The sequence below is a fragment of the Piliocolobus tephrosceles genome, chromosome 3 (genome assembly GCF_002776525.5).
Source record: "Piliocolobus tephrosceles isolate RC106 chromosome 3, ASM277652v3, whole genome shotgun sequence".
NCBI lineage: Eukaryota > Metazoa > Chordata > Mammalia > Primates > Cercopithecidae > Piliocolobus > Piliocolobus tephrosceles.
The window spans coordinates 106,844,036-106,863,579 of NC_045436.1; the positions used below are offsets into that span (position 1 = coordinate 106,844,036).

Sequence of the window (19,544 nt, forward strand, 5' to 3'; positions counted from 1 at the left end):
TCTTTAGTTTAATTAGATCGTATTTGTCAGTTTTGGCTTTGGTTGCCATTGCTTTTGGTGTTTTAGTCATGGAGGCTTTGCCCATGCCTATGTCCTGAATGGTATTGCCTAGGTTTTCTTCCAGGGTTTTTATGGTTTTAGGTCTTACATTTAAGTCTTTAATCCATCTTGAGTTAATTTTTGTATAAGGTGTAAGGAAGGGGTACAGTTTCAGTTTTTTGCATATAGCTAGCCAGTTTTTCTAACACAGCTAATTAAATAATAATTTAATTTTTTAATAATAAAATTAAATAGGGAATCCTTTCCCCATTTCTTGCGTTTGTCAGGTTTGTCAAAGATCAGATAGTTGTAGATATGTGGCATTATTTCTGAGCCTCTGTTCTGTTCCATTGGTCTGTATATCTGTTTTGGTACTAGTACCATGCTGTTTTGGTTACTGTAGCCTTGTAGCATAGTTTGAAGTCACATCTGTGTGATACCTCTTGCTTTGTTCTTTTTGCTTAGGATTGTCTTGGCTATACGGGCTCTTTTTGGGTTCCATATGAAATTTAAACCAGTTTTTTCTAATTCTGTGAAGAAAGTCAATGGTAGCTTGATGGGGATAGCATTGAATCTGTAAATTACTTTGGGCAGTATGGCCATTTTCATGATACTGATTCTTCCTATCCATGAGCATGGAATGGTTTTCCATTTGTTTGTGTCCTCTCTTATTTCCTTGAGCAGTGGGTTGTAGTTTTCCTTGAAGAGGTCCTTCACATCCCTTGTAAGTTGTATTCCTAGGTATTTTATTCTCTTTGTAGTAATTGTGAATGGGAGTTCACTCATTATTTGGCTCTCTGTTTGTCTATTATTGGTGTATACGAAAGCTTGTGATTTTTGCACATTTATTTTGTGTCCTGAGACTTTGCTGAAGTTGCTTATCAGCTTAAGGAGATTTTGGGCTAAGACGATGGGGTTTTCTAAATATACAATCATGTCATCTGCAAACAGAGACAATTTGACTTCCCTTCCTCTCTTCCTATTTGAATACCTTTATTTCTTTCTCTTGCCTGATTGCCCTGGCAAGAACTTCCAATACTATGTTGAATAGGAGTGGTGAGAGTGGGCATCCTTGTCTTGTGCAGGTTTTCAAAGGGAATGCTTCCAGCTTTTGCCCATTCAGTATGATATTGGCTGTGGGTCTGTCATAAATAGCTCTTATTATTTTGAGATACGTTTCATCAATACCTAGTTTATTGAGTTTTTTGCATGGGCCGGGCGTGGTGGTTCACGCCTGTAATCCCAGCACTTTGGGAGGCCGGGGAGGGTGAATCACAAGGTCAGGAAATTGAGACTATCCTGGCTAACACGGTGAAACCCCATCTCTACTAAAAACACAAAAAATTAGCCAGGTGTGGTGGCAGGCACCTGTAGTCCCAGCTACTCAGGAGGCTGAGGAAGGAGAATGGTGTGAACCCAGGAGGTGGAGCTTGCGGTGAGCCCAGATCGCGCCACTGCACTCCAGCCTGGGTAACAGAGCGAGATTCTATCTCAAAAAAAAAAAAAGAAAGAAAGAAAGAAAGAAAAGAGTTTTTTGCATGAAGAGGTGTTGAATTTTACTGAAGCCTTTTTCTGCATCTATTGAGAAAATCATGTGGTTTTTGCCATTGGTCCTGTTTATGCGATGGATAATGCTTGTTGATTTGCATAAGTTGAACCAGCCCTGCATCCTAGGGATGAAGCTGACTTGATCATGGTGGATAAGCTTTTTTGATGTGCTGCTGGATTTGGTTTCCCAGTATTTTGAGGATTTTTGCATCGATGTTCATCAGGGATATTGGCCTGAAATTTTCTTTTTTTTTTTGTTGTGTCTCTGCCAGGTTTTGGTATCAGGATGATGCTGGCCTCATCAAATGAGTTAGGAAGGAGTCCATCTTTTTATATTGTTTGGAATATTTTCAGAAGGAAGGGTACCAGCTCCTCTTTGTACCTCTGGTAGAATTCGGCTGTGAATCTCTCTGGTCCTGGGCTTTTTTTACTTGGTAGGCTCTTAATTACTGCCTCAATTTTAGAACTTATTATTGGTCTATTTAGGGATTTGACTTCTTCCTGATGTAGTCTTGGGAGGGTGCATGTGTTCAGGAATTTATCCGTTTCTTCCAGGTTTTCTAGTTTGTGTAGAGGTATTTATAGTATTCTCTGATGGTAGTTTCCATTTCTGTGGGATCAGTGGTGAAATCCCCTTTATCATTTTTTATTGTGTCTATTTGATTCTTCTCTCTTTTCTTCTTTATTAGTCTGGCTAGCGGTCTATCTATTTTGTTAATCTTTTCAAAATGCCAGCTCTTGGATTCATTGATTTTTTTGAAGGGCTTTTCGTATCTCTGTCTCCTTCAGTTCTGCTCTGATCTTAGTTATTTCTTGTCTTCTGCTAACTTTTGAATTTGTTTGCTCTTGCTTCTCTAGTTCTTTTAACTGTGACGTTAGGGTGTTGATTTTAGATCTTTCCTGCTTTCTCCTGTGGGAATTTAGTGCTATAAATTTCCCTCTAAACACTGCTTTAGCTGTGTCCCAAAGATTCTGGTACATTGTGTCTTTGCTCTCATTGGTTTCAAAGAACTTACTGATTTCTGCCTTAATTTCGTTATTTACCCAATTGTCATTCAGGAGCAGGTTGTTCAGTTTCTGTGTAGTTGTGCAGTTTTTAGTGAGTTTCTTTTTTTTTTTTTTGAAATGGAGTCTTGCTCTGTCACCCAAGCTGGAGTGCAGTGGTGTGATCTTGGCTCACTGCAAGCTCCGCCTCCCAGGTTCATGCCATTCTCCTGCCTCAGCCTCCTGAGCAGCTGGGACCACAGGTGCACACCACCACGTGCGGCTAATTTTTTGTATTTTTAGGAGAGATGGGGTTTCACTGTGTCAGCCAGGATGGTCTCCATCTCCTGACCTCGTGATCTGCCCACCTCAACCTCCCAAAGTGCTGGGATTACAGGCATGAATCACCACGCCCAGCCTTTAGTGAGTTTCTTAATCCTGAATTCTAATGTGATTGCATTGTGGTCTGAGAGACTGTTTGTTATGATTTCTGTTCTTTACATTTCATGAGGAGTGTTTTTTATGTGGTCAATTTTAGAATAAATGTGATAGGGTGCTGAGAAGAATGTATATTCTGTTGATTTGGGATGGTGAGTTCTGTAGATGTCTATTAGGTCTGCTTGGTCCAGAGCTGAGTTCAAGTCCTGAATATCCATGTTAATTTTCTGTCTTGTTGATCTGTCTAATATTGACAGTGGGGTGTTAAAGTCTCCCACTGTTATTGTGTGGGAGTCTCTCTTTGTAGGTCTCTAAGAACTTGCTTTATGAATATGAGTGCTCCTGTATTGGGTGTATATAGATTTAAGATAGTTAGCTCTTCTTGTTGCATTGATCCCTTTACCATTATGTAATGCCCTTCTTTGTCTTTTTTGATCTTTGTAGGTTTAAAGTCTGTTTATCTGAGACTGGGATTGCAACCCCTGCTTTTTTTTGCTTTCTATTTGCTTGGTAGATCTTCGTCCATCCCTTTATTTTGAGCCTATGTGTGTCTTTGCATGTGAGATCAGTTGCCTGAATACAGCACACTGATGGGTCTTGGCTCTTTATCCAGTTTGCCAGTCTGTGTCTTTTAATTGGGGCATTTAGACCATTTACACTTACAGTTAATATTGCTATATGTGAATTTGATACTGTCATGATGCTAGCTGGTTATTTTGACCATTAGTTGATGCAGTTTCTTCATAGTGTTGATAGTGTTTACAATTTGATATGTTTTTGCAGTGGCTGGTACTGGTTGTTCCTTCCTGTGTTTAGTGCTTCCTTCAGGAGCTCTTGTAAGGCAGGCCTGGTGGTGACAAAATCTCTCAGCATTTGCTTGTCTGAAAGGATTTTATTTCTACTTCACTTATGAAGCTTAGTTTGGCTGGATATGAAATTTTGGGTTGTAAATTCTTGTCTTTAAGAATGTTGAATGTTGGCCCCCACTCTCTTCTGGCTTGTAGGGTTTCTGCAGAGAGATCCGCTGTTAGTCTGATGGGCTTCCCTTTGTGGATAACCCAACCTTTCTCTCTGGCTGCCCTTAACATTTTTTCCTTCATTTCAACCTTGGTGAATCTGACAATTATGTGTCTTGGGGTTGCTCCTCTTGAGGAGTATCTTTGTGGTGTTCTCTGTATTTCCTGAGTTTGAATGTTGGCCTGTCTTGCTAGTTTGGGGAAGTTCTCCTGGATAATATCCTGAAGAGTGTTTTCCAACTTGGTTCTGTTCTCCCTGTCACTTTCAGTTACACCAATCAGGGTTTGATCTTTTCACATAGTCCCATATTTCTCGGAGGCTTTGTTTGTTCTTTTTCGTTCTTTTTTCTCTAATCTTGTCTTCATGCTTTATTTCATTAAGTTGATCTTCAGTCTCTGATATCCTTTCTTCCACATGATTGATTCAGTTATTGATACTTGTGTATGCTTCATGAAGTTCTCATGCTGTGTTTTTCAGCTCCATCAGGTCATTTATGTTCTTCTCTAAACTGGTTATTCTAGTTAGCAGTTCCTCTAACCTTTTTTCAAGGTCCTTAGCTTCCTTGTGTTGGGTTAGAACATGCTCCTTTAGCTCAGAGGAGTTTATTTTTACTCACCTTCTGAAGCCTACTTATGTCAATTCATCAAACTTATTCTCCATCCAGTTTTGTTCCCTTGCTGGCAAGGAGTTGTGATCCCTTGGAGGAAAAGAGGCATTCTGATTTTTGGAATTTTCAGCCTTTTTGCGCTGGTGTATCCTCATCTTTGTGGATATATCTACCTTTGGCCTTTGATGTTGGTGACCTTCAGATAGGGTTTTTGTGTGGATGTCCTTTTTGTTGATGTTGTTGCTATTCCTTTTTGTTTGTTAGTTTTCCTTCTGACAGTCAGGCTCCTCTGCTGTAGGTCTGTTGGAGTTTGCTGGAGGTTCACTCCAGACCCTGTTTGCCTGGGTATTACCAGTGGAGGCTGCAGAACAGCAAAGATTGCTGCTTGTTCCTTCCTCTGGAAGCTTTGTCCCAGAGGGGCACCCATCAGATGCCAGCCAGAGCTCTCCTGTATGAGGTGTCTGTCGACCCCTGCTGGGAAGTGTCTCCCCATCAGGAGGCACGGGGGTCAAGGACCCACTTAAGGAGGCAATCTTTCCCTTAGCAGAGCTTGAGCACTATGCCGGGAGATCTGCTTCTCTCTTCAGAGCTGGCAGGCAGGAACATTTAAGTCTGCTGAAGCTGCACCCACAGCTGCCCCTTCCTCAAGGTGCCCTTCCCAGGGAGATGGGAGTTTTATCCATAAGCCCCTGACTGGGGCTGCTGCCTTTCTTTCAGAGATGCCCTGCCCAGAGAGCACTTTTTGTTTTTTTGATAATAGCTATCCTACTGGGTGAGGTGGTACTTCATTTTTTTTGAAGTGGTTTTTTAAACTTCTAAAAATTTTGGTGAAATATATATAACAAAAACTGCCATTGTGACCATTGCTAAGTGTATAATTCAGTGGCATTAATTATATTCACAGTGTTGTACAACCATCACCACTGTGTCTCTAAAACTTTTTAATTACCCCATTGATGAAAATATTAAGTGAATTTTAGACATTATGACAATTGGCTGCTAAATACTTCAGTATACTCCTCTAGAAAATGGACATTTTCCTGTACAATACAATCCTGTTATCATATGAGCCTTCACTCATTTTCCATTGGAGAGAACTTACAGGGCCACACTTGTTGCAAAGGAGGCTGTGAAATATAACGTAGGTGAGCAGCCACTTACCAAATTATAATGGAAGGAGAGAGAGTGGATTTTGGTGCTCTACCACCCTAAAGTAATAAAGCAATAATGACTTTTTTTTTTACTAGTTTGGAGGTAGGTGATATTGAGCATTTGGTAGTGTCTTAATGATGTTATCAAGGACTCAGTTCTTCCCACCGTCTAATCTGCCATTCTCCATATGTTGACTTTGGGTCTTCATGTTTTTTTGTCTCGTGGTTTCATTATGGCTGCCATAGCACTAGGTGCCATGTTTTCACTATAGCATCCCAAGTTGGAGAGAAGTAGGGTGGGCAGAAAAGAAACAATCCACTATCAGGGATGCAAACCCTTCCCATTTGCTACTCAGTAGACTTCCTCTTGCATCTCATGGGCCAGGTTAAAAGGAGTCTGGAAAGGTACTTGTTAAAGGAAAATGAGATCATTATGATTGGCTTAACAACTCATGACCTATAGCCTTGGGCTGAGCACATTGCTGTCCCTAATAAAATTAGACTTCTATCAGCTAAGAAAAAGAGGAGAAATGACTGTTGGGTTGGCAGTTACATCTGCCACATGTGGGCAATATTTTTACTATTATTAAAGATATAAATGGACTCTGAAGAGGATCTTGGCATAGAAACTCTAAGACAGTATTATTGAATTAAAGTGCTGGTAGAAGGGAATTCCTTCTGGGATTATTCTGTCAATAGCGTAGGGACAGGCCAGGTTCAGTGGCTCACGCCTGTAATCCTAACACTTTGGGAGTCCGAGGCAGTTGGATTGCTTGAGCCCAGAAATTCAAGACCAGCCTGGCCAATATGATGAGACCCTGTCTCTACAAAAATTAACTGGGCATGGTGGCACATGCCTGTAGTCCCAGCTACTTAGGAAGCTGAAGTGGGGGGATCACCTGAGCCAGGGGAGATTGAGGCTGCAGTGAGCCATGATTATGCCACTGCACTCCAGCCTGAGTAACAGAGTGAGACCCTATCTCAAAGAAAAAAAAAAAAATAGTGTTGGGACAATGTGCTCCATTGATTTCTGAGAAAAAGAATCCTTAGGTCGCTGGCATGAAAGGATCCCTATAGTCATCTGTCAGTTGAATGAAGGTGATTGCTTTTAGAAATCAAGACAGCATTGGAGAAAAACTAGTTGCCATTGGTTCTACTTAGGAATCATCATATTCTTTTGGGAATGGTAATGTTTAACAGAAATCCTTTACTACATGTTGTTTCTTGCCAGCGCTTATGAAAAATGTTGTGGGAACAGGGGGATTGACCTCATTAATTGAATAATATTGTTTGTATCTGTGGATGGAGGGAAGTCATATACTCTTAAGGTGACACCAGGTCCCCTGACTATTATGCCTTCCCAAACTTAGGATTCAGTGCAAACAAAATTTTAATTGTTACCAGAACAAGTGTGACATTTGTTGGTTGTATTGCTTATCTCCCCAGGCTGATTTATATCTGAGAGCCTGCAAACATTTTAGGGGAAAAACAAAAGAAACAGTCCTCATCATTACCCCTTATCATTACAAATGAATGATAAGATGATACAAGCCCTTCACACTTGCCCATGACACAAAAGAAAAATAAGATTTACAGGTGGTTAAAAAACAAACCAAGGATGCTCTTGGTTCATGGACACTGTGACGGTCGTGGTCATGATGGGCGACTCGTTCATCATTTCTGCTTCATTCCAGTTGGCCCTGAGAGCAGAATGAAAAATTACTGTAGCAGGGAACTCATTTCCTGATAAATTACAACACAAAAAAAAGAGAACGAAAGACCCCCAACAGCACTTTCAGCATAATACAGTTAACATTTATTGAAATGCTGGCTAACATTTGTTGTATGCCAGTCACAGTTCTGAGTGCTTTAAACATATTTTCGATCCTCATAAAAACCCTATAAGGTAGATACCATTATTATTTCCACTTTGCTGATGAAGAAACTGAGGCACAGAGAAGACTTAACCAAGGACACAAAACTAGTAAGAGGCAGAGCTGGATTCCAAGCCCTGGTGGCCTGGTTCCAGAGTCTGTGAACTATAGCTGCCTCTCTCCATTGCCCCAGGCAGGACAAAGTCCTTCTGTTTATAATAAGCAAGTCCTTTCCAGCTCTTGGAAATATAAACTACAATGACACTTCACAGTCATTGTTGTAACTGGTTCTCACGAATCAAGTTGTTTTTTTGGTTTTTGTTTTTTGTTGTCGAGATGGAGTCTTGCTTTGTCCCCCAGACTGGAGTGCAGTGGTGCGATCTCGGCTCACTGCAACCTCCGCCTCCCGGGTTTAAGCGATTCTTCTGCCTCAGCCTCCCAAGTAGCTGGGACTACAGGTGCGCACCACCACGCCCAGCTAATTTTTTTGTATTGTTAGTAGAGTTCACTGTGTTAGCCAGGATGGTCTCGATCTCCTGACCCCATGATCCGCCAGCCTTGGTCTCCCAAAGTGTTGGGTTTACAAGCATGAGCCACCGCACCCAGCCCTAATAAAACTTTTAAAGCTGTAAATGAAGATTGGGCTTTACTTTTCCATTTGTAGCTTCCATTTCCATTTGCAGCTTGAAAAAATAGAAAGTTTGTCTTCAAGGATTAGCATGGGTAACAGTATGCTATGTTCTTTCACTCCGTAGCTTCAGTAGCTAATAATGTACAAACTATCTGTTTTGAATTTGATGATAAAAGTATGAATAATCATGTGACTTTGACTTTTTATTTATATATTTGTTTATTTTTTGAGAAAGAGTCTCATTCTGTCACCCAGGCTGGAGTGCAGTAGAGCAATCTCAGCTCACTGCAGCCTCTGCCTCCTGGGCTCAAACGATTCTCTTGCCTTAGCCTCCCGCATAGTTGGGACTACAGGTATGTGCCACCACACCCCGCTAATTTTTGTATTTTTACTAGAGATGGGTTTCACCATGTTGGCCAGGTTGGTCTCCAATTCCTGACCTCAGATGATTCGCCCACCTCAGCCTCCCAAAGCGCTGGGATTTCAGGCATGAGCCACCCCACCTGGCCATGACTTTGACTTTATAAACACCCCCTTTTCAAACCAACGAAAGGAGTTAGAGTCTTAAATAATACATTAATATGGGCTTATAGTAACACTCTGTTCAATTCCACAAAATCGTACATTTTCAAGTGGCCAGGTGTTCTCTTGGATATTTGCAGCTTGAAGATTTCCAGAGCAACAAAAATGTCAACAGTGGGAGCCTCTGAAGACCTCATGCTACAGGTCATTTTCTCTCAGAGGAACAAAGAGAACTGCAGGGATGTCAGGTCACAAAGCGAGCATAGAAGGTGGGAATTTTCATCATCTGACTCATAGTGTTCAAGAGCCCCACTGTGCAGTCTCACTCACACCACAGATTGAGTAAAAGAGAGTGAAGATAACTCAGACTTAGGGAATGACATTTACTGGAAGAAAAGAACATGCGACAGAAATATACAGAGAGTTTGCAGTATTGGCTCTCTAGGAAGATTTGGCCATCTGGATGACAGCTTTGCAAATCATTTGGATAAATGATACCATTCGGAGGAGAGTCTTCCAAAGCAAATCTAAATGCCAGAACCCTTTCAAGAAAGTTTATGCAATTCTGGCTTTTTTCCTCCACGTTTTAGAAGCTCACGAGGTGACGTTGTCCTAGATATAATTAACCGTTTAGGACATAGGAAGAATTATCTTTAATTTTTTTACTGTGAAGTATTATTGAAAGATTAATATAGAGTAAATATTATGTAGAATATAAAAGAAGTATGGGCCAAGCGCATTGGCTTACGCCTGTAATCCCAACACTTTGGGAGGCCAAGGAGGGCTGATCACCTGAAGTCAGGAGTTCGAGACCAGCCTGGCCAACATGGTGAAACCCCATCTCTACTAAAAATACAAAAATTAGCCGGTGTGGTGGCAGGTGCCTGTAATCTCAGCTACTCAGGGGGCTGAGGTGGGAGAACCACTTGAACCCAGGAGACGGAGATTGCAGTGAGCCGAGATTGAACCCCTGCATTCCAGCCTGGGCAACAGAGTGAGGCCCCATCTCAAAAAAAAAAAAAGTATAATTCAGAATGTAAAGATACAACAAACCAGGTGTGGTGGTGCATGCCTGTAGTCCCAGCTACTAGGGAGGCTGAAGTAGGAGGATCTCTGGAGCCCAAGAGTTTGAGTTCAGCCTGGACAACATAGTGAGATGCCATCTCTTTAAAAAAAAAATGCTGACCAGGAGCAGGGGCTCACGCCTGTAATCCCAGCACTTTGGGAGGCCGAGGTGGGCGGATCACGAGGTCAGGAGTTCGAGACCAGCTTGATCAATATGGTGAAGCCTTGTCTCTACTAAAAATACAAAAATTAGCGGGGGCGTGGTGACGCGGTACCTGTGGTCCCAGCTACTGAGGAGGCTGAAGCAGGAGAAGCGCTTGAACCTGGGAGGTGGAGGTTGCAGTGAGCCAAGATTGTGCCACCACACTCCAGCTTGGGCAACAGAGTGAGACTCCTTCTCAAAAAAATAAATAAAATAAAATGAAGAAAATTTTAAAAAATAAAAATAAAAATGAATGCAAAGATAAAACTATTTTAGGAGTGTGGAATATTCCATTCTTCTCCCCCTCTTTCCTTTAAGAGGCGAGGGGAAAATGTACTCTTCTAGCTGGGAGGAAACTGGTTGATTTAGCTCAGGGAAAGAGTGGAACTTATTCTTGCTAGGAAATATAAGTAAAGTTTGAGTGACACTTTCTAATGTGACTAGAAGCAATGGACCAGTTTATTTTCATGGTGTCTGGAAGGATGCAAGAAAGAGATCCATCTCCTACTTTTAACTTTAATTCTCAGGCAGCAGTAAGGCAAAGTTAACAGAGTTAATTTGGCCATGGGCAGTGGCTCACGTGGGTGGATCACTTGAGCTCAGGAGTTCCAGACTAGCTTGGGCAACATAGTGAAACCTTGTCTCTACAAAAAATACAAAAAATTAGCCAGGTGTGGTGGCTTGCAGCTGTAGTCCCAGCTACTTGGGGGCTGAGGTGGGAGGATCGCTTGAGCCCAGGAGGTTGAGGCAGCAGTGAGCTGTGATCGCGTCACTGCAGCCCATCCAACCTGGGTGACAAAGCGAGATCATGTCTCAAAAAAAAAAAAAAAAAGAAAGAGTTAATTTAATAGATTGTTTATCCTTTGCAAAAAGGTACTTTCAGTCAAGTATCTGAACTTGTCAAGCCAAGGCAGCTCAGAGAGCTGTGAAACTAAACCAAATTAAACATTCATCTCCAGGAACCTCCTGGAATCCTTCCCCAGTACCTGGAGCAGAGAGCACATCAGAGTCATTTCTCTATTGTAAATTCTTTAGTCACAATATAAGCTGACAAGTGCAGGTAAATGAGAATCAGTGGCTAAATGGGACATCCCAGTACCTTGGGCCAGGAAATTAGTATACAAAGCTATTGTAGCTTGATGCCATGGTCTTAGAATTATCTTGTTAACCCTCTTCACTCTACCTCCCTGCTTGAAAATTTCGATTTCCCACACAGACATTCCTAAAACGGGAGCCAGCATGAGTATTTGTCCATTTGACAGTTGTGCCTCTCGTTGTACATTAATAAGTTGTCATTCTGATTTATTCACCAATCTGTTGTAACGATAGTTAACATTTTCTCTGGGGCTGATAATTTTGAGTACGTTGGATCATTCTGTTTTTGCAAAGGTATAAAATACCAGACTTGGCTTAACCTCCAAGGTACTGCCACTCTGTCCTTGATGTCCTTCTCCCTCTCTTTGCATTCAATAGTGTTCATTTAGTTGAATCTCACAATCTAGGAGTTGAAAGACATTTCAGCTCCTAGATTCTGTAAAACCATAAGAAAATGGTGTTACAGATTTAAGTAACGACTCAGACCCGATTAGTCAGTTATTGGGAAAGCCGAGGTTGGGAACCTGATCTCCTAAGCATCTCGGCTGTACTCATCCTATTAGTGGGCCCTATTTCAGTAACAGACCTAGAATAATTGGTTTACATACTCAACCATCACTCCTATTTTCTGTGTTCCCTCTACATTTGACTACTTATGGAATTATTTTTGTTAGCATAATGGAGAGCTTTATTATGAGCCCACAACTTTTTGGACATAAATAAATGAATAGAGACTGACTAGCAATGTTGTGTACGCTTAAAATGTTCACTCTTCTTCCATATTATATAAACTAGAAAGCCATGGACCACTAATTCATACAATAGTTTTTTATATATTGCATAGAATGTTACGTATAAATAGTCGTATTCATTAGACCTCGCCTCATTATTTCCACCACCTGGTATAGTACCTGGCACAGGTAGGGTGTCCATAATTTTGAGTTGGATTGTATTGGATTAGATTTGTTGCAAATTAAATTATTGAAAGTGGCTCTAATGTCTTTCAACTCCTAGATTCTGTAATTTATTTAACACCACTGCCCAGATATGTGTTTAGACTAAGGCACACTGTTGAAAGACACTTTATTAGGCCCAGTGTCTATCTCCTAGTCCGAAAGATCTACGTAATCAGGTAGACCAGTTCAGGGAACTGAGACCTCCTGAGATGTTGCAGAAGGGATTGTTTCGCCATCCTGAAGTGATCATCATGTTCCCTCTCTTGTCTCAACACTTGGAGGGTCCAGAGAGTCCCAGCATGTGAAAGCAGTTGTCTTGGAAGTATTCACAAATCGGGCAGTGCTGGTTCAAACCCAGTAAACAAACTTGCTTTAACGGCAAAAACTTGTAAAAAATTGTAAAAAAATTGTAAAAAATTGTGAAAAACTTGTTTTAATTGTAAAACTCAAAATAAAGAGCATTGATATCTCCCTAGAGGTGCCATTTAATCACATTATTCTTCTGATTGTCAGGTCCCCAGTGTAGGTTACTAGGGCACTTAATTTTCTCAGAACAGGTGTTTTTGCCATAAGGATTATGTTGGCATCCAGTGTCTCAGATAGATTTTGTCTGGCAGTTAAGACATAAAGCGATAGTTATTTCTTTATGTTTAATACTGATAATTTTTCATAGACACTTCTGGAGCTTCTAGTTTTCACTTCATTTGTGTGGGGGGGGATTTTTTATTTATATATTTTTGTAACATCCAGAACACCAGACATATGTATTTTTTCATTGTGTTTATTAGCACTAATTTAAAGCTATACACAATGCATTGTTTTACAGAGCATTCATCTTTAGTCTCCTGAGATTGCTGCTCAATAACATGTCATGAGAAAAGTTCAGATTTGCAAAGCATTTGTCATTGCCTCCTGATAAGTGCTAATTTATTTAGTAACCATTTGTTTTCAACACCTTCGTCTGCCAGCCTATAGATTTATGTACATGTCAGATCCATAAATACATAAATGTTAATATTAGCACTAAAAGTAGGTTGAAGTATACCCTTGGTACTTAGCTCTTCTAGTGAAAGTCCTAACCTAACCCAAACTCTTTTGTCTTTTCTTAAATGTAGCAATACTTATACAAGGATAAATGTTTTTATGAAAAATTTTCTGGCCAGGCACTGAGGCTCATGCCTGTGAGGCTTTGGAAGGCCAAGGTAGGAGGATCACTTGGGGCCAGGAGTTCAAGACCAGCTTGGGCAACATAGCTAGACCCCATCTATACAAAAAAAAAAAAAAAATTAAAAATAAATCTTCTATTAGTTCTCAACTAAAACTCTGGAATATTTAAGCTAGATAACAATCATCCATGTTAACTGTTTCAGGGATTCCCCACATGAGTAGGTGGGAATGATGATACCAATTTGAATCATGGTTTCATAAAATACACTTTTTTTTTCAGTTAGACTAAACTTTCTATCTTGAAAGAGTGAAGTAAATGTTTTGCCTTAATTATTAATACATGTTTATTTTATTTCAGTAGTACAGGCATGGATGGGAAGAAATGCAGCGTATGGATGTTCCTACCTCTTGTATTTACTTTGTTTACTTCAGCTGGATTGTGGATAGTGTGAGTATACGCTCATTTAATTATTTAAGGATTCAGGTGCAATATAGATAAAAATGTAAACCTTAATAGTATATGGCGGCCAGGCACAGTGGCTCATGCCTGTAATCCCAGCACTTTGGGAGGCCGAGGCGGGCAGATCACTTGAGGTCAGGAGTTTGAGACCAGGTTGGCCAACATGGCGAAACCCTGTGTCTACTGAAAATACAGAAATTAGCCAGGCGTGGTGGCGCATGCCTGTAATCCCAGCTACTCAGGAGACGAGAATCACTTGAACCCTGGAGGCAGAGATTGCAGTGAGCTGAGATTGCACCACTGCACTCCAGACTGGGCAACAGAGCAAGACTCTGTCCCCGCCCTGAAAAAAATAGTAGATGGCATATCTTTATGACTGTATTTATAAATACTTTAAAATAATATATTTTACTAATTCAACCTTGCTAAAGTCCTCATTTCTTTCCCATTTTCTGTTAACCAAAGTAAGTAACAAGAGTGAGTAATAATTATGCAAAGCAGGTGGTGAAGAATACGAATTTATTTTGTGTTCACGTGTTCTTGTTGTGATGAACATTTTGTAAACTGGTTATTTGAATTAATTATTTACAAGATTTTCGAATTTGATGCTAATATGCCGTGGATTCCATCTGCAGTCCAGTTCATAGTCAAGTTATTCATGACTGGGTCTGATATGTTTATAAAATGAATATCATTATATCAGAAGTCCTGGCTTACCACAAAATGTTCCCATGCTTGCTTATTTTAGGTAATATTCACCTTAAGAAAATTATTTTAGTTCCTTAAAGTTTGTTAGGAAAGGTAGGACACATATTCCTGAGAAGTTAGAAACTGAACCCTAATTTTAGTTTGCTCAAAGTTATAAGGGCTGTTTCCTTGTTTTCTAGTTTCCAGTTTATAGGCATGGTCATTAATTTGGGGGATGTTTTGAAAATTAAGGAAATATTACTAATAATGACATTTGAGCTTCAAAGAACTAGATGAGCTATGGGTAAAGAATTGTAAAAGAGCATTTCTCAGTTAGAAAAAGTGAATATGAATTAGTGCAGTTAGTTTAATAAAACTGGGAAACAAATGATTCTTTTTTTCAATTTCGTTGTTCTATAAACTTATTCTTTTTTGATAGATACTTCATAGCTGTGGAAGATGACAAAATTTTACCATTAAATTCAGCTGAAAGGTAAAGTTTATCTGTGGGTATTTCATTGTTCATCAATAGATTTAGCAAAAACTTCCCCACTGGGAAGGTTAAACTGCACAAATGACAGTGCTTTAACCTGAGCTTCTGTGTTTTTTTTTTTTTTGTTATCCAGGAAACCTGGTGTGAAGCATGCACCATATATAAGGTAACCCAGCAATTCTCTTCTGTTCTTTGGGACCATAGGAAAAGTTAGGAGGATCATAGATTTTGATATAGTAACTATAAAACATTTCGTCTTTTTCAAGCATTGCAGGTGATGATCCTCCTGCAAGCTGTGTGTTTAGTCAAGTTATGAACATGGCGGCCTTCCTAGGTAAGAAGAGTGTAAAGAATGCTTTATGTCCTTTGGTACATTTATTTTTTATTTGAAATTCTCCCAAACCCTTATCGAAACAATAGGGGGCTTAGTTGATCATTTATTATCATATCACTTCAGTATGCTGAAGCCAGCTCTTTGTTTTAAAAGTCTTTTTCTCTCATACATCCATTTATGTTCACCCTGCTGTCCTTACATTTTCTCTTCCCTTTACCATCTTTATCATTCAGATACTCTTGACTTGATTTATTTTGCTGCATAAAATATTTCATGGTATAAAATCCTGCATGAGAATGTAATATTGTATAATACGTTTGCTTTGAAAAGAATGCTTTATTTATTCCGTCGCTAGCAAAGATGAAAAAAATACATGGGCTTTGTGATATTTGTTGATGTGTGTAGATACTGTCTTTAAACCTAAAGGTCAACATTAGCATTAGGATTACACTCTCTCCTGTGCCTGTAGACATAGTAAGCTGGTAAATGGAGAAGTAGGCTTAAAAAGAAGAAGAAGAAACCTTTGGTACTCATATCTAGCCCCAGTTCCTCACTTTTTCCTTGGGGTCCAAGACCCTCATGTAATATTCTGTCCCTCTGTGAGTGCATCCACGACCCTGCATAGTCCTCCGGAGATGGTGGGAACCAGCCATGCACTCTATCCTTTTTCACATCTACCTTGTATACCATCTCCTCAATGCCAGGCTTTCCCAGTGTGTCTCCAAGAGTCAACTAGCTGTCACTGTCAGCATGCTGTTAGGAAGGACCAGAGACAGCCCACCCTTCCCACAACGGTGTTCTGGAAGTAGTTCTTTTGATGGTGACACTTTCACTCCAAGTAAAAGGTAGTAGTATTACTGAGGGAATATTCAACCTTTATGGGACATGTCCCCCAAAGAAGTAACCTGTTATTTCACCTCCTCCCCAAAATTCCTACTCATTCTTAATGTGTTCTTTTTTAATGTTTGCTATAAGAATGGGAAGATCTTTAGAAGTCAGTGGAAAATCAAGGGAGATGGGTGGTCCAACATGCAACACAGGCAGAAACTAGTTGGTTCAGAAAGCCCAGAACATGAGAAACACGGAGAATGTTTCCCATCAGGCCCATCAGGCCTCTCTTGAATCTGTAAGCTTCAAAAAGAAGTACACTGGGGAGCTTCTGTACAGTTAACAAGATTCTTCCCTAGAGCTAACCACCTTTCCATCAAAGCCCTCCCCAGCCTTCCCCAAAGCGTATCCCATTTGCCAAAGCAGGAAGCATCTGGAAGGCATGGGCTGCTATACTACCACTAAGGAGAAGGTTAAATATACCCTGATGCTGGGGTTGCTGAGTCTTTAAAAAAGCTCTCCTCTTTATGCCCCTGGCAGTCAGGACTTTCACATCCTAGATATTTACAGGTATCAAGATGGATGGCACCTGCAGCATCTGGTGCACCCGTGGGCACCAGGGCCAGTCCTGGGCAGTCAGGTTTGGTTGTCACTGCTTTCAGCCTCAGAGCTGCCAGGACCTTTATATGCGCTCCTTTTTTCTACTCTTGACACCATTCTTCTGAAAAGACCTAATAAACTTATTCATCCCAAGACATAAATAGCTGCTAAGGAACATTCGCATTTAACAGAGCACAAAGTCCCAAGAGTGAACCTTGAATGGCAGGGTCAGGGACCTTTCCTGGCCCCTCTGCCATCATAGCACGTAGGTTTGCAGGCTGCCATCTATTCGTATGATCATCCCACAGGGGGCGGCAACAATAATTAATAGCCATCATTTCTATTCCAGAAACAATGCAAAGCGCTTTGCAAATACTACCTCATTTAAGCGTGATACTCAAGTCTGGAATATAAAAAAGCTGTCACCAGCTGTCTGTCCTCCACTGGGCTTTAAACAAACCAGTGAGCACGTTGGAAGCCACATATTGTTTCCTTTGTATGCTTAAGACAAATTGATATTTCCCAGTAGTCTTTAAGTGTATAATTTTTAAAAATCCAGTTTGTATCACTCACAAGTTTATCCAGTTATAAGGCTTATAATTGACTAATTACAAAAGCATTTCCAAAAACAAAGCAATGAAAGCAAGATTCCCTCTTCCAGATGACGTTTGTCATCATCTTATTCTCCAGTCCTTCCTGCTCCACCAAGAAGCAATTAAGCTTTTGCTAGCTCTTGCTCTAAGGTATTACAACATCCAGTGTTTATTCTGTATTATCGTTCATCATTTTTAGTACCATCTGGTAGACATAAAATTGATTAAGATTAGTGTTCAATGGAAGCAAACCAACAAGTATTTATTTATCAACTCTGAGAGTGAAAAAGAATCAGTTTACTAATGATTCCTCCTCTAAACTGCGGATACCTTCATCTCCCCAGGCCTGCCCTTGTTAGACTTCAGACTGTTATTTTAGTCTACATAACTGACTTTAAGAAATAACCCACACCGCCTATCAGTCACTGCTTTTCCACAGCCATATAGATTATAATTTACAATCTAAAACTGAGTCAATGTAGCATGTATTAAAATTAGCAAAGATATTTTATCTTTTTTGGCAGACGAATCAAAGATTGAATGCTCAATTATTTTCTTTAGAGAATTAGTTATGCTCTTTGTCTTGAAACTGCATTTCTTTCCACGGGGTGAGAGAGAAAAGACCTAAGACAAATTTCTTCAAAGGAATATGATTTCCTGCCCTGGGGAGGTTGTGAGGATAAAGCTAATAACTGAATGATTTCAATCACCTAATAGCAGCCACTCTCCCTTCAGGCAAAACATATTGACGGTTGTGTTCTACTGCAGTCATAAATAGGAATTATTCATGCATAAAGATAAAACAAAACAAAACAAAACAAAACAAAAATTTGGCTAGGTACCAGTTTAGATCTGCAAGGAAGAGACGTTATTTTGAGTTTTGAACTTTAAAAACCCAGTCAGACTCAGAATTTAAAATGTAGTTAGAAAAATCAGCCATTATTTGATTTGCACTCTTTTAAAAATAGACAGGAAAATTAAGTAGGGGACACCTCTGTATAGCAAAGGACCGTTCTAAATACCAAAAACCACAGAAGGATGAGTTTTTAAAATCTTTTCTGAAACTGTTAGTGAAATCTAAAACTTTTAATGAAACAAAAAATATATCTATTGATCAGAACGTGAATGTGGTAAAAGCTAGCATATATAAAGATGGCTTTGAAATGGCCTGTAAGTCTTTTTCAAGAAGGTACTTTGATTAGTCTGCCAAAAATGATAAAATATCTTTGCTAATTTTAATACATGCTACATTGACTCAGTTTTAGATTGTAAATCATAATCTATATGGCTGCTGAAAAGCAGTGACTGATAGGCGGTGTGGGTTATTTCTTAAAGTCAGTCATGTAGACTAAAATAATAGTCTGAAGTCTAACAAGGGCAGGCTTGGTTGAAAATGGACTTGGTTGAAAATGGACTTCATAACAGTCCAAATCTGCCTCCATTTATACCTAAGTGTTAGTAAAACTGTTATGAGGCAAAATCTTTATTAGATCAATCGTTCTAAAAATTCAGCTAGAATCTATTTTAAAAGGAAAGCTTGCCTCCCCAATCTGATTAATAATGGAGTTAAGAGGTAAAAAAGGGCAAAGTGTGGTGTTTAGAATGCAATTCTGGAAGTTAGGAGTGTTGGGTTAAATCCCTGTCTTCAAATTGGTTTCTGTTTCCTGCTGAATTTCATCATTTGTTCATGATAAGATGACTTACCATTCATATTACAAATAGGACAGCTAGCAACGCAGGGACCAGGAGATATTGCATGTCCTGTGTTTACTGGACAGAAATAGATAATGAAGAGAGCGGCCATCAACTCTGTTCCCCTGGGCATAAAGGAACAAACTGTTTGGCTGGGTGGGTCAACATGAAGAGCCATTTCAGGAACTGGGTTTAGGGCTTAGGTCAAGTTCCAGCACCATCCTATGCCACAAAATGGCCAGAGAGAGTTTGCAGTGGTCATTAAAAAAAAAAAAAAAAAAAAAAAAAAAAACGCCGGGCGCGGTGGCTCAAGCCTGTAATCCCAGCACTTTGGGAGGCCAAGACGGGCGGATCACGAGGTCAGGAGATCGAGACCATCCTGGCTAACACAGTGAAACCCCGTCTCTACTAAAAAATACAAAAAACTAGCCGGGCGAGGTGGCGGGCGCCTGTAGTCCCAGCTACTCAGGAGGCTGAGGCAGGAGAATGGCGTGAACCCAGGAGGCGGAGCTTGCAGTGAGCTGAGATCTGGCCACTGCACTTCAGCCTGGGCGACAGAGC

General features: G+C 40.2%; 1 protein-coding gene across 2 annotated transcripts in view; it reads left to right on the plus strand.

The window, feature by feature from the left end:
* Positions 1–19,544, plus strand: part of TMEM150C (transmembrane protein 150C) — an 86,628-nt gene that overhangs the window by 51,951 nt on the left and 15,133 nt on the right. For both annotated transcript variants that reach the window (XM_023222580.2, XM_023222581.2), the window contains exons 2-5: positions 13,655–13,744; positions 14,883–14,936; positions 15,070–15,102; positions 15,203–15,270. In XM_023222580.2, the coding sequence (XP_023078348.1) occupies positions 13,655–13,744; positions 14,883–14,936; positions 15,070–15,102; positions 15,203–15,270 (245 nt within the window). The remainder of the gene's footprint in view (positions 1–13,654; positions 13,745–14,882; positions 14,937–15,069; positions 15,103–15,202; positions 15,271–19,544) is intronic.